The sequence below is a fragment of the Centropristis striata genome, chromosome 9 (genome assembly GCF_030273125.1).
Source record: "Centropristis striata isolate RG_2023a ecotype Rhode Island chromosome 9, C.striata_1.0, whole genome shotgun sequence".
Lineage (NCBI taxonomy): Eukaryota > Metazoa > Chordata > Actinopteri > Perciformes > Serranidae > Centropristis > Centropristis striata.
The window spans coordinates 28,207,331-28,221,986 of NC_081525.1; the positions used below are offsets into that span (position 1 = coordinate 28,207,331).

Genomic DNA, 14,656 nt, shown 5'->3' on the forward strand with positions numbered 1-14,656 from the left:
GGGGGGAAAATAACGTCTGGGTAACGTCTTTAGAGTCAAACTTGGGGGTTTCAATTTGAAGACAGAATAAGAAATAGACAAGTTTAACTCAGAAAATTAGAAATATGATAAATGAATAAGAATAAATCTCTTTCCCTCTACATCTCTTGCTCCCTTTGTCTCTCTCCTTCTTGCTTTCCCTCCCTGCCTTTTTCTTCCTTGCTTTTTTCCTACTTCACTCGTTCTCCCTCTCTCTTTGTTCTGCCAGTGGAAGGAGTCTTTATGTGTTCTTCACAGCTCAACTAAATAATAGCTAGAATATGTAATGAAGCCAGTAGGGGCTTGGAAACAAAAGATAAAGCCACCTAGTGAGGAGCCTCCACCAAAGATGGAGAGGAACAGATGAAACTCCCTCCATCCCCTCAAACACTCCTCTATTTTTCTCTCCGTCTCGCTTTCTCTCTTTCGCCAGGAGGTGCAATTTGCAGCCGCCAATGTTGGTTTTAATTGGCTCTCAATTAATTTTGTTTGGCTCATTATCTGTCACCCTCTGCATGTTGGTGGTTGTGTTTTGTTGACCTTCTGATGACATTTGTTGAATATTATTTTCAGATAGAGACATTTGTATTAGTTGGAAGCGTTTGGATGTGCAGACCTTCAGCTGTTGGCGTGCACAGAATGAAATGAAATATAGAACATTTTATTCTGATTTACCTTTTTAGTAGCAGTCAACAAAACAGAGAGCTGTGGCCTACCACAAGCCCTTCAGCATTACTATTTATGAAGCATTGAAACTTCAACTTCAGCCTTCCAAAGATTTTAGAATTCAGCACAGGGACTTAGGCTGACGAGCCGCTGGCAGAGCTTTCTGGAACTGTCCACCTGGAGTTGAACTTCACACAGTCCTTACTTTGTGGTCTCCCCGGTGTTGAGGCGGTAGGCTTCTGAGCACATTCCAAGCCACCTGCCACCAGGCTGGCATTTGCTGTTCCAAGCACACATCAAACACATCCAAATCAGATCCCTGCATAAACGCAGAGAAGACTCCACCACCTGCACTCTGCAGGTAGACGTTTTCATTTGGTTGATGAGCTGCGTGCCAGGAACAGCTCCCTCTGGGGGAAGATCTGAGCTCTAGAGGGAAATAAAGAGAAGAAGAAAATGGAGTATAGATTGTTCTAGCTTGAGGTCTGTTTTATTTTCCTAGAGTAGATATCTATGTACTGACACCAAGGTGTAAAATACTCTTAGAGTATTAGGCCGTGGCCAAGGTGGAAGCGTGACTAATCTTTATAATTAAGCAGGATCGATGGTCTCATTTGTGGCACAGCTGAAAAGTGTTATTAGACCAATGTTCCAGAATAGCAGCTTTGTACAACATTGTGTTCACTTCGCTTGCTGATGTGATGGAGTAGGTTATGGTATATTACAAAGCATCCTGGGCAGCGGCTGGCGTATTGATGCTTCCTGGCTAAACGCTAACGAGCGATGGTGCTGTGTTTGTCAGGGAGGCCTGGGCTGCAATCTGTCTGCTGAGCCAGCCAGAAGCCCTAATGATATCATCAGGAAGTGCCGTCAACAGCGCTCTAACGAGGAATGATCTGACGCCCGTTGTTTCACCTCCCTCCTCTGTCCCCCCCACACCCCTTCAGTGGTGCTGCTGAGCTTTTAGGATGAGTTTCTTTGCACAAATAAGAGGATAAAAAATCAGATGTGATAAAATATACAGTCAGTTGGAAGCACAGAAGCCTTAAGGGTTCATAAAAACCTATGAGAATATGTCGAGAAGGTAGGAGGAGGACTTCAGAGTAATTAAAACAAAACACATGAAGTCAAAGAAAATACCATTGACTAAAACATAGGGTAACACTTTACAATAACCAACTAAGTAGTGTTTATAGATGGTTCATAGACCAATTATTAACCATTTACATATTTAATCTTTAAATGTTTTCAACCAATTTCTTAAAGGTATATGAATCATTTCAAAATCATTAACATACTTAATGGTGTTAGAACTGTTAAATTGAGTGCAACTAAAACTATTGACAAACTATTAATTTTAATTTAATTGTTTGTTAATGGTAAAGTAACTATACACTTACATTATCATACCATCTATTTGCCATTTATAAATAATGTAGTTTGTTAAACATTAATAAATGGTGTATTTTTCATTCTAAATGGCCTATATATGGTTTACAAATCTATAATAATCTGTTTATCATTTATAAATTATGGTTATTGTAAAGTGTTACCAAACATAGTGTATGTAGCCACAGTGATGTCCCCCATTGGTTTGTGTACTACCATTAAACCCTCCAGATTGGATTCTTGGCCATCACTGTCTTGGTTTTTTGGAACCAGAGCATGCTCAGAATGGATCAGGGGCCTTAAGTTACAAGCTAATGCTAGTCCTAGCTAGCTTGGTTAACTTTAAAGTGAAAGGGTCAAAGTTGTAAGATGAAAACACACAGTGTGCCGTGGTTGTGACCTGTCAATCAGAATGTAGCCTCGCCTTTAAGCATAGCCTGCCTTATCGTCTATTTTACTCTAATTGGTAAATAATTTAGAAAATGAACATCATGCTGTAGGTAAAAAGACTTGAATCTATCATATGAGACCATAAACTCATTTGAAATTGTGTTCTAAGATAATAAGTGAGTGACAAGTAAGATTTTCTCATATACTTTTATACAAACAGATTGCAGATTGCAACCAATGGGGTCGCCCCCTGCTGGCCATTAGAAAGAATGCTGGTTTTGGGCACTCTTCATACCTGGAGGTTGCCATTTGGATGACACCAATAATTAAAAACAACCCGATCACAATGGCAGCTAGTATATCAGCCCTTATGAATATAATATATCACTCCTTAAATATTTACAATATATAATGTAAGGATTAAATGTGTCTTTAATTCTGACAAGCAGTTAACACATGATTGTTGGAGTGGTTTAATGACAGAGAAGCTGAGCCTCTGCATTATGCACCATGCCAGTGTTCATTTGGACATGAACTACATGTCTGGATATTTTCCCATGACCCCCCTTCCCCCAACACACACACACACACTCTCCCTTGGTGAGTGCTATGCAAAGGGCGATTTGTTAGTCTCACTCTTTCACTCTTTTTACAGGACCATCTCAACACCCTTCTCCATTAGGCCTCCCTTTCATCATACTTACATCATTGCTTTGTCCTTATTGCAGTCTTTTAAGGAGATCTCATCTCTTACATGAGTTGCATACACCAACGTTGCTAGCTACAAATTTAGTGTGACTGATTCAGTCCATTTTTATTTATTTAATTCACCCTCTCTTTTTTTTTCGCGGATGGCTAAGGCTGGAGAGGAACCCAGTTCGCCATGGTAATCTGCATTAGCATTGCAGAGAGAAACAGTTGTTGACAAAATGGTCCTGAGAAATTCAAGAAACATTGCATTAAGAAGATTGTCTGACTCCTTCATGCACTGTCACTGACAAATGGACTAATCACATGCTCCCTGCTTTCTTTCTTTCTTTCTCTCTTGTTCTCTCTCCCCCCTCCCCTCTTGTCTTTGTCGCATGTTGTATTTCCCAGGTGCCTTGCAGATCGAGAACAGCGAGGAGACGGACCAGGGGAAGTACGAGTGCGTGGCGTCTAATGTGGAAGGCGTGCGCTACTCGTCCCCTGCTAACCTTTATGTGCGAGGTAGGGAGCAACCCGGCCCCAGAGTCAGGCCAAAAAATAAAAACACCCACCCATTCTAACTAAAATGTCTAAACAGTGCAGCTCAGCTTTAAGTGGCATTACTGTTGAGCTTAACAAATGATAATTGCTTCCATTCTAGCCCAGCTGTATTTGCACAAAATGTATTTTGCAAAATAGCATTACCCGAGTAATATAAATCTTTTAGCATTGATAGTATTGCCTGCCCACAAATGTAATTTCATATGCACTGAAACTTCCAAATGTAAAACTATAATTGACCAACTAATGTTCTTCTCTGTTATGATGTTATGCTCCATTTTGTCTTTGAATGCCCTCCCCTACTCGCTCGGAAGGAAATGTGTAGCACAACAAGCCGTATGTCTTTACTTTATCAGTTGTAAGACGCCTTTTACCTGTAACTGTGTGCCCGATAAAATGTCTCCCCTCCGTCAAAGTTATGGAACCCAAAAAGAGTCGGAAGGGACTTCTTTTTGATTAGCTTTTTTCAGGTACAGGAGCACAACGGTAAGTCTTGATTTTGATTGGGCGGCGAGGTATTAATGCCTACCAATCAAAATCTCAACCCCTTCTCCTTCTCCAGATTTGGGGGTTAAAAAAGGATTTCCTTGTGGTGAATTAATAGAAAAGGACTCTTCATACAATCAGCTGCTCTGTATTATATCATAAAAAAAGAAACTCTATCGCATTGATTATAAATAGTCCAGTTTCTCTACTTATTCTTCATGGTGTTCTGGAGCATAAATCCATAGTATTCCCCTGTTTCTGCTTTGGGGTATTATCTTTAAAGTCTTTTACAGTCAGCAGTAATTTTGGCTTGCATGTTCCAGCAAAGTGAAGATATGAAAAACAATCAGTCACAGAGAACGTTGAGTTTCATAGGAAACAATGAAGACAAAAGCCAAGCCTCTACCACTAATGCTAAATGACAATGAATCCCTGTTGAGGGAGCTCTGATAAATTGAAGCAGATGCATTTTCGACATGTATTATTTATATTGTGCATATTAAATAAAGATGCCTCGGTATCTACTCAGTTTGTTCCCTCTGCTGTGTACCAAATAACTTTGTTCCCAATAAATAATTCACTACCCTGACATTATAAAATGGGTCAGGGAGCTGCTTTTTCATTATTATTGCTATTATCATACCCTGTGAAGTAGCAGCATAGGGAAGACAAATTCAACCGTGAGCAGTAGAAGGTAAAAAATGGTTCATCAAGATTAGTGTCTCTTCTTGCCAGCATTCATCCTGGAGGCTCATGCTGTCTCCACCGTGATGCAGTGACACTTAATGTCAAGTAGCTATCCACTTTTTCCACGTACACCATTGTAGAAGTTAAAAGGTTCGTGGCAAATTGCAGTGAAGAGCTCTATACGATTCATTAAATATCAATAATGGGAACGCTTTGTTGACACAGCACAGGGATATTTAGTCCTTTCTTTGGTCAAAAACACACAGCTATACCCTGATATCATTTCCAACAATTCATGCAATCTCCATAAACACCATCAGCATGCTCTTAAAAGCCTACACAACGGTCATAATTAGCCAGGTACTTCCACACTATGTAACACACTTGTTATGCCTTGATGGTGTCAACCTTTGTCTGTTTTCAGTTAACTTTTGTCAATCAATTCTGATACTTGATGTTGACTATGTTTTGTTCACAAAGCGAAATGCACTCGAGATTAGCAGCTGTGGTGGGGATCAATTTCAGACAAAAAAACCCAACAATATCACAATCCTAAATTTTATCTGGGGCGTACTGTACCAGGGGGAAATTGGGCTAACTTACCAAGCAGAAATCCTAGTGACAGTGCTACTGATTGGCTTCTCACAACATTTTACTGTAACCGTCTTGAACTGCAGCTGCTAATTTCAGCCCAAACTGTGTCTTTTTTTATTTTCAATCTCTCATTAGTTTTTCTTTATTTTCTCTTTATTTGGTTTCCTTCTCTAACAAAAGCAAATACAGCCACCACAGGAGCCTCTCCTTGTGGCTATAAGGAGCTTGTGAAATTTTGAATTATGAGTATGGTACGCTTGATTTGACTCCAGTGGCGCCTCACTATTTTTTTTCTTACCAGGCGACAGTGCGGCCACTGGGGTGTATCTGATTGTTTTGGTTCAAAGTTTATTTAAGAGGGTGGGGGGGCAGGCAAGTGTACTTAAAGACGGGTGTCACTGATAGCAGGGACAAGGGAAAAGGAGGAAAAAAAAGATTAAAGAAAAGGGAAATGTAGCTGCAGCTAAACACCTTGAGGTGGCTTTTTTTACTCTCTCTGTGTTTCCCCTATTTTTCTCTTCTCCTCATGTCATTGTGTTCTGCATCAACCCCTTTACATCCCTCAGAGCTTCGAGAAGGTTGGTGTGTTTTTTCTTTTTTACTTTTTTTAACCCACATTTGAAAAAAAAAATGAAAAATTTTAGCTGTATTTGCCTATTACAGAGCTCGATTAATTACTAATTTGAATAAATACTAATCAGTTAATCCAAACTGCTAAATGATTATGAAAGAAATGTTTCTTTATTTCCAAGGAAGAAATGATGAAAGCAAACCCGATTAGCTCGGGTCTTGTTAATTTACTTTTATGTTTGCATTGTGGGGCCTTTTCTCGTTTTGCATCCTTTCGTATTGCTTCTGCACCTAAAGGCTTTCTTGCACGTGTTGTCATGGAAACCCAGCACGTGGAAATAACAGAACCTGTTGCATGATGGGAGAATGTAACTGCGCTTGCATGCCTGTACAAAATCCCTTTGGCCGTGTTGGTCTTTTTTTCTTTCTGCATTCCCTGTGTTTTGTTCAATTGTTTCCTTATCTTCCTTTGGTTTCTCAACAAGTGTTTTCCCTGATTCAACCTGATTTGTTGGCTTTCCTTTATTTAGTTTCATTTTTTGTGTTGTGATTATGGTGTTGTGTTTGTGTGTTTTCCTTTGGTTTCAGTTCTGTTCCTGAAGTTACTTTTCCGTTCAAAATGTTTGTCTTTTTGTGGTTACTTTGTTTGTGAGATTTGTGTTTCTTTTTCACAATGATGCTGCTCTGCTTCTTGACTCTCGGAGTGCAAATGCAAATGCCGAATGAAATAATAAGTGTGTATACAGCCAGTGTTCCTGTCATCTTGTTTATAGCCATCCATTACTGAAAAAATTAGACCTGATTGGGCCTGATTGGGTTCCATGGTGATTTCAGGCAGCCATTAAGGGATGCCATTTACAGTGTCGTGTGGATCAATAACAATATAATGACTTCGACATCACATTCGCTGTTGCTTAGCGGGTGCTCAGAGATACTTTTAGTTTCAAATGGCAGCAGCTAGATGTGATTGGTTTTGCTGAGTGACTGCTGTTTGTGTTCCCTCGCAGTCATGACACTCAATCAAATTATAATTTATTATTCAAAAGCCCTCCTTCCCTCGAACAGAATAGAATTGATTTTCAGGCTGATGTGACAAAAGTAATGATGATTCTCAAACTGGACCGCAACAAGGAAATTGTTTCTTTAACCATTCATACTGTACAAGAATGAGAAGAAAGTGTTAAATGAATTGATGGTCAATGAAAGCAGCATTTACTGATTTATATGCAATTGGCTTTGCACCAACTTTCTCCTAAGATGTTCCACCTAAATGTCAGCGTGTGCACCAGATATATCCAACTAAATCAAATCTATACTGAATCTCGTGTCACCTGCTGCTGCTTGCCTGCAAACTTTATGCCTCCAGTAGTCTTCTGAATACATCAGATACATATTTTTGGAAAGGAACCATGGTTTTTGGCTTGTATTACATGCGGTTCAACATGTCTGGGCAAATCAGGCATATCATTCATTCAGATAGAAAAGATAATACACTTTCACCCCTGTCAGTCTCCTCTGAGAGTGGGAGTATTTGTATGTGCGGCTGTCAAAGTGTGCTGATCTCCAGGAGATTAGACTGATCCCTGTAAAGTATCCGAAGTCGTATTGGAAATGACGACTGCTCCAATGGCAAACAAATTAATTCCCGTGCTTCGGCAGTTGTTACTCATCCAAAGGAGTACATATGTTTTCCCAGCAACACGCTGCACCAAATGTACCTGTTTAAGTCTTCTGCTGTTGACAGCTTTGGAATTTTGAATCTGTCTTTTCCTTTCCATACCTCACTTTCCTGCTTTTTGCTTATCAAGACTTTATACGAGCCGCACTAAAGCTCCAAAATATTAGTTAGTGAAACTCCTTCAAAAGATTTTAGCCAGTGTTTTCCTTTTCAAAGATGCTGAGGATAGCTGATATATTTCTTTCCATTGCACCAGCCACATCATTTGTCCTTAGGGCAAGTCATTAGACAAATATGTATAATCATCCCTTCTGATCTAGCAGTTATCTCCGACACAAATGAGGGATTGAATTCCAACACCTCTACGCACCAAATGACTATCAAAAGACTTTCTATCAGTAATTGTAACAGTTGAGTCTGTTAAAGCCGCCAGTCAATAATCAGTCATTGCCGCACTCCACATAATAGTGTCCACAACGTACGGCACCATCCCACTGTAAGAAATGGAGAATAATGAAAGCCTGACAAAGTCTATTAAGCCTTTATATCTTATTGTAAGTCTGAAGAATAACACTGATGCAGAAAGACTGCGCTGTGATGTACGCATGTGCATGTTTGCCCTCCTACAATGGTATCTGCCTGATTTTGAATGTGCTTGCATGTCCTGCTATGCATTTGTGTGTAACGTTGGGAAAGAAAGCTAGATTACACCTTATGTTCTCACTGGCCAAAGCAAAAATCCTGCCATCTCTATTAGATGTTTGTCTCAAGGAGTCCTGAAGTTAATATCCACCCTTCAAAAAAAATCATGTTGCCATTTGAAGTGCATTCATTTGTCATACAAAACAAAAGTTCCATTACCCCTTTTATTCTTATACAAATGTATGAATACACTCCCTTTCACAATCTGACTGATAATATTCACTTAAGGATCACGACAGTGAGGGGACATGCTTGCGTTATCATTTTGCTGCATGTCATCTACCTGTAAGACAATAGAAAGAAGTGATACACTCTGAAATCCCCTCAATCCGCTGCTTGCTATTATTAGATACCCCTGCCATGATTCCTGTCAGTTTCCTTTAGGTAATAATTTCCATTTTGATGAGCCACCGATAGTGACTGTTTAGCATTGGCGCAGCCAAGGTATGTTAATTCAGGCCGACCCCCGCGGCTTATATGTAAATGCCGTAGGCCTCACCCAGCAAGTGTGACTAAAGGATCTCCATACTGCGCCTGTGTCCTCAGGCAGCAAGAGGGTGTAATCTCAGCTTCAAGGTGACACTAAAGGCTGCACATTATTTTGGCTTCCCCCTTCATTTTGGGGCAGCAAAAACTGCCTCACCAAAATGGCCGATAATGTCCACCTTCTGACCTCTGTTTTTTTGGCACAAATCCCTCCACAACACCGCCCACTATTAGAGTTAGTGCAGTACTCTGGCGTTCTCTCTCGACTGCTTTTCACCTCGTCCACTGTGAGGCTTCTTGTCTTTCTCTCCACATTGGGGCTTGAAACAAGATTATATGTTGTTAGTAGTCCAAATGAAAGGTATATGTTTGTTTTATTATCTCTTAATTCCAAATGGGCCGGCTGGGCTCCTGGTCTCTGTGAATGAGGAGCCTGTCCATGCAATTGGGATTCTTTATTTTCTTTGTTTCACTTGCACTAAGGGTAGCATAGCAACACACATACACAGCTTTTGATAGCTTACCAGACCATTGGCATGTCACAGGTACATTCCCAGTTAACCATTCACTCATGGCATACAGGCCTATAGATAATGACTCATTTGCATGTGATTCTGACATTTAGACACCAGTAAATGTTGGTCCCTAACATTCCTGCTGGATTATAAGATTTATTGTTGTAGTGTAATGTGCTCTAGCATAAACTGACCTTGAGCTTTTGATCTTCTGTTGTAACCAAAGACCAAATTTATTTACGTCAGACACACTGTGCATGCTGTTGACAGGTACAGTCACCCCCAACTTTCATCATCTGTGTGAGCCCCCTTGCAATGAGAGTTAGTTTTTGTCTATTGGCTCAGTGATTTGTATTATTTCAGATTTCACTGACAGGCCACAGCCAAAAGTTACCAGCATTTGGCAGGTGGCTGGTGTTAATTCCCACATTGCCCTGACAGTGTAGGTACTAAAAGGTGAACAGAGACATCTTCCTGTGGGGAAACCTCATTCACTCAGCCAATTCAGCTCCCGGTCCATTGGCTGACCTGAGCCCCAGGGAGAGAAGAGCACCATCAGACACACTTTGATTGGACATTTCCCCTAAAAAAAATAAAAATAAAATAAAAAAGAGAGAAAAAAAAGAAGAACAGACCCAATGCCATTTTCAGTTTTCACCATTCTTTTGGATTGGAGGCAAAATTCAAGCAGAGACAAATCATAGCTGAAAAACATCTAATAGTATTGATGCACACCTCTTTGTTGAACACAGCTGCACTCTGGTACTGTCTATGCTGTTCGGACTTAGTTCTTTTTGTGGAATTGTTCAGTTTGATTTATTTCCTTTTATTTAATTTGTGTGTGTCTGGAATAATGCTATATTTGGAAATGAATGGCATGCTTGGATGGGCTTGGGTGACATTTTTGGATTGTATTGGTTCCCTGGTGTCTGCCCAAGTGGATGGGGGTGCACCTTTATATGTCACTCATGCCATAGCCACACCCATGCATGTCTGTGTGAGGAATGGGCTGCCCTTTGTTGTTAAGTAAGGCTTTTTTTTTTCTTTTTTTTTTACAAATTAGAATGCAGAGGTATATTTTCTGTACCTAAAAGGGCCTATTTTGCCTTTTGTCCAGTTCAACATGTTTTTTTAGAACACTCCCATTTGGACTTTCTAACTATCCAATTATACCTGTCACGATGAGACAAAGCATGATATCTCAACCGAAAGGTCATGCGTCCCGTTGTTTAATTTCATTTTTGTAGAGTCAGATCAGGGCAGAACAGGTTATGATTCTTGTTTTTCACTAATTTTTTGCAGCCAAGTGTGCTCCTAATGGAGGCATTTTTACTTAAATATATTGAAATTTGGCTTCTTTTTTTTTTTTTCAACAGACTCTTTGAATCTGCAATTTTTTCTCGTTATCTTTTATGCCGAATCAGTGTGCGAGTTTGTGTACCACAAAAGAGCATTTTCTCAAAGGTCAGCAATGAAGTTTTTGCCCTCAAGGTCAGGTCGTGTCTTGCCCAAGGTAGTAACATAATTGACATTAACAATGAATTATGAGACTTAGAGGATGCATGTAGAGTAGTGCAGAGAAAGATAAATCAAAAGCCCAAAAGCGGCTGCAGAAGGTCTCCATCCATGTTTGATTTTCACAATGAACATAATTGACTAGTAATGCAAATATGTTCCATATGAAGCAGAATGGAGTGGTTTTGTAATACTAAATACAACATGGCTGTTAAAAGCCACTAGTAATTGCATTTTTACCATTTGGACATTGCACATACTACTAGCTTGATGTTATCTACTAACATGCTCGGCCCCTGCAGACTACATGTGAACATGCTGTATGTACATTTTAGTGACTATTTCAGTGCTCAGGTCAGTAAATGTCAGAGTGTGTGTAGGTGATATTTGTGCCCTTAGTTTGTTGGAAAAAGTGTCCCATGCAACGATCATATGAATCCCATTTGGATCGACACGGTGTATTTTGGAATGCTACCTATCCTTGATGCCCCTCTCAGTCCCCGCTCCTCACCCTGAACCTCCCCCTTAGTCCCCACCCACCCCACACACACACCTCACATCCGCCCACCCTAAGACTTCCCAAGTTACATTTGCATTGCAGTGCAATGTTTAAGGCGGGAGGAGGGGAGGTGTAGTTGAGTCTTGATTTTAAGCCCCAGTGTGTGAGACCTCCAAACCCACTTTGAGCCATGGTCTTTTTTTTTTCGTTTTGTTTTGATTTGATTTAGAATCACAGTCTCCTTATTCTATCCCCCACTTATGCCCTCCTCCTCCTCCTTCCCTTTCTCCGACAACCCAGACCCCTTCCCTTCCCCTTTGCGTACTGTACAGTATGTCTGCGTGCCCATCCGTCACTGTCTGTCTGCCCGTCTCCCTCTGTCTGTCTTCTTGTCTGCTGTCTTGCTGCTTGAGTCTGTTTTGTTCTGCCTCGTGTCTTGTCTCCCGTCCCTGTCTTTCCTGTCTTGTCTATCTGTCTGTCTCTAAGTCAGCTCTTCCATTTAGTTCATCATTTTTTAAAATTCTACATCTGCACTACTTTGCTTCTCTCTCTTTGACTTCTTTGCATCCCAACAAACATCTTGACATTAAATAGATTTTAATAGTTTGCAGCAGTTCTTGAATAGTAAAATGGAGACAAATGGAAGTTATAGATTCCAACATACAAAGTGATTATGTACATTCACTGAGTGAATATTTAGAAAATAAAACATATATTTCTCACTAGAAATGTGATCAAAATCCATTTTTATGCAGAAACTAAGTCAAAATATTGATGTTTTTCTCTAAAAATGAGAGAACTGTCCACCATGTTTTTTGTTCTGACCTTAAAAGTCACGTGACTTGGACACAAACCAATAGGAAAAAATATCCATGGAATAGCCACGGGATATGCCATGGGACATGTCATTAATTTGCATTGTAGCGAAATCCGTGTCAGTTTCACGGAAATTTGAGTGATTCCGTGGGTATTCCACGGAGTTTGAGTTAAGCAAATCCGTGGCTATTTCACGGATTCCTGTGAGACCAGGTTCCTGTAGTAAGTGTTTATATGTTTGTTTGTTCAAAATAGTCTCACTATTTAGATTCTTAATGTACTACAGGATGGTTTTCCCTCCTCACAAGCTGGTACCTAACTTTCAGGCATGTAAAACATTTGTTTCTCCTGTGATTATATACGTTGGACGTTTGGCAATCGACCGAACAGCAATATGGGCAGCTCTCCAACTCCTCTTGGCTTAGGCAGAAGAAAAACTAATTTTGTGCACATTAGATTTCAAGGAAAATCCTGCAGTGTATAACAGTTCGAAAATGTTGTGCTCATTTAGTGTTGAACTTGTCCACCTCTTGCATGACACTATTTGTCAAGTGCTTGCTGGGATGCCGCTCATGAACACACAGTGTTTTTGCTAACTCATACTCTGTCACTTCCTAACTCTCACATACTGTACACACGCACACTCATGCCGATACCAACGCAGAAAATATATACATTTATGTATATACACATACACACACATGCAAGTACACAGTACCTTTCACGCCCTTCCTCTGCGTCTCAGACTCATTATCAACCTCCTTCCACTCAACTCCTATCCATGAGTTTTGAGGTCCTCCCTGTCTCCCTCTCTTAGCTGTCATTCTGCCCTTATTCATCTACCTTTCTCTTTCCCTTTCCCTCGACCTCTCTTTCTTGTTCTCTGGATTTCTACTCCCTGTTGATCCAGTTCTGTTTCTTGACTCCAACACTCTGTGATAGTAGACTCTCTAGTTACAACTAGTTATTTTTCTATGTATTTCTAGGCACACACCTTGTTCCTCAGTACTTATTTTGTGTTAACTGGGACTGCGATGTGACAATGTGCCACCATCACATTTTGTCACATTTGCTGGAGAAAAAACAAAGTTTACACAGCATTGAAGTGGGTTACCCCCCCTTCACCCTCCTCCAAACCTTCCCCTCTCTTTTTCTTCCTCTGTCACTCTTTGCTCCTCTGTTCCCTTTCTTCCTCTCCTCTCCTCAGAAGCTTTATCCTCTATCTTGTATTTCTTCTTTCCTCTCCAATCGTCTTTTGTCTGGGCATGCTAGCGACCCTTCAGTTATATTCCTCTATGCATTTTATCTCAATTTTATATCTGATTTTGTTATCATTTACTCCTTAATTTACCTCGGTCTATTTATGCATGCTGTCTGTGAAACTGATAGCTGCATCTATCAATGGAACCGTGTCAGATCTTAATAAGGCTTTGTCCAGTGGATCTACCCTAAACCACAAAAATCTGATTAAAGTTTCTCATCTTTAAGCTATCTAGGTAGAAGAGACAGGTGTCAAGTACAAACTTACGCTGGAATGTGTTTAGAGATCTCGTAGAGATTATCAATAGCAGCGTAACCCTACACTTCCTGTGCTGTGGGAGAAGCCTGTAATGGCCTACTTCCTGTTTGGCATGTGTGCCTGAGAGGACAGGAAGTTCCAGGTTGCCATGGTGGCTTTATGTGATAGCATTATCACATGGCCTTTACTCCACACCTCCATACTTCGTGATCAGGTTATGCTGTAGTCGTATTTATGTCAGCAGTTCAGTTCCAAAGATGAGAAACTCGTAATAGATTTTTGTGTCTTTAATTGTGCTGTGATGGGTCAAATATTGGTCAATGGAACCTTGTTGCTATGAATCGTTGCTTTATTGTTAATCTACTTTGTTGTTGAAGCAGTTCTGTTAGTTTAGTTCCTTCTCATTATTTGTATATTTTTTATGTTTTGAAAAGTCTACTTCTTTTATTTTGTGTTTCAGTTCACATGTACCATGTTGAACCTTTTGTGTTAAGTATTTCCTTGAGAAGGGTCCATTTTCATCGGCCTCTCTTGTTACCTCCCTCTTTTTTTTGACTCCCTTGCCCTCTTTTGTCATCCTCTCCCCTTCCTCATGCCTTCCCCCAGTCCGACGGGTGCCTCCTCGCTTCTCCATTCCGCCAACGAGTCAGGAAATTATGCCCGGTGGCAGTGTGAACATAACGTGTGTGGCGGTGGGATCGCCCATGCCTTACGTCAAGTGGATGCTGAACTCAGAGGATTTGACACCGGAAGATGAGATGCCAGTGGGCAGGAATGTTCTCGAACTGAGCAGCGTTCGTGAGTCAGCCAACTACACCTGCGTGGCCATGAGCAGCCTTGGCATCATTGAAGCTGTGGCACAGATCACTGTTAAATGT

The 14,656-nt window shown here is 40.5% G+C and overlaps 1 protein-coding gene across 1 annotated transcript in view; it reads left to right on the plus strand.

Moving 5' to 3' along the window:
* ptprsa (protein tyrosine phosphatase receptor type Sa) overlaps positions 1-14,656 on the plus strand; it is a 155,880-nt gene that overhangs the window by 65,945 nt on the left and 75,279 nt on the right. Inside the window, exons 5-6 of the mRNA XM_059340375.1 lie at positions 3,562-3,672; positions 14,385-14,654. Coding sequence (XP_059196358.1) covers positions 3,562-3,672; positions 14,385-14,654 — 381 coding nt within the window. The remainder of the gene's footprint in view (positions 1-3,561; positions 3,673-14,384; positions 14,655-14,656) is intronic.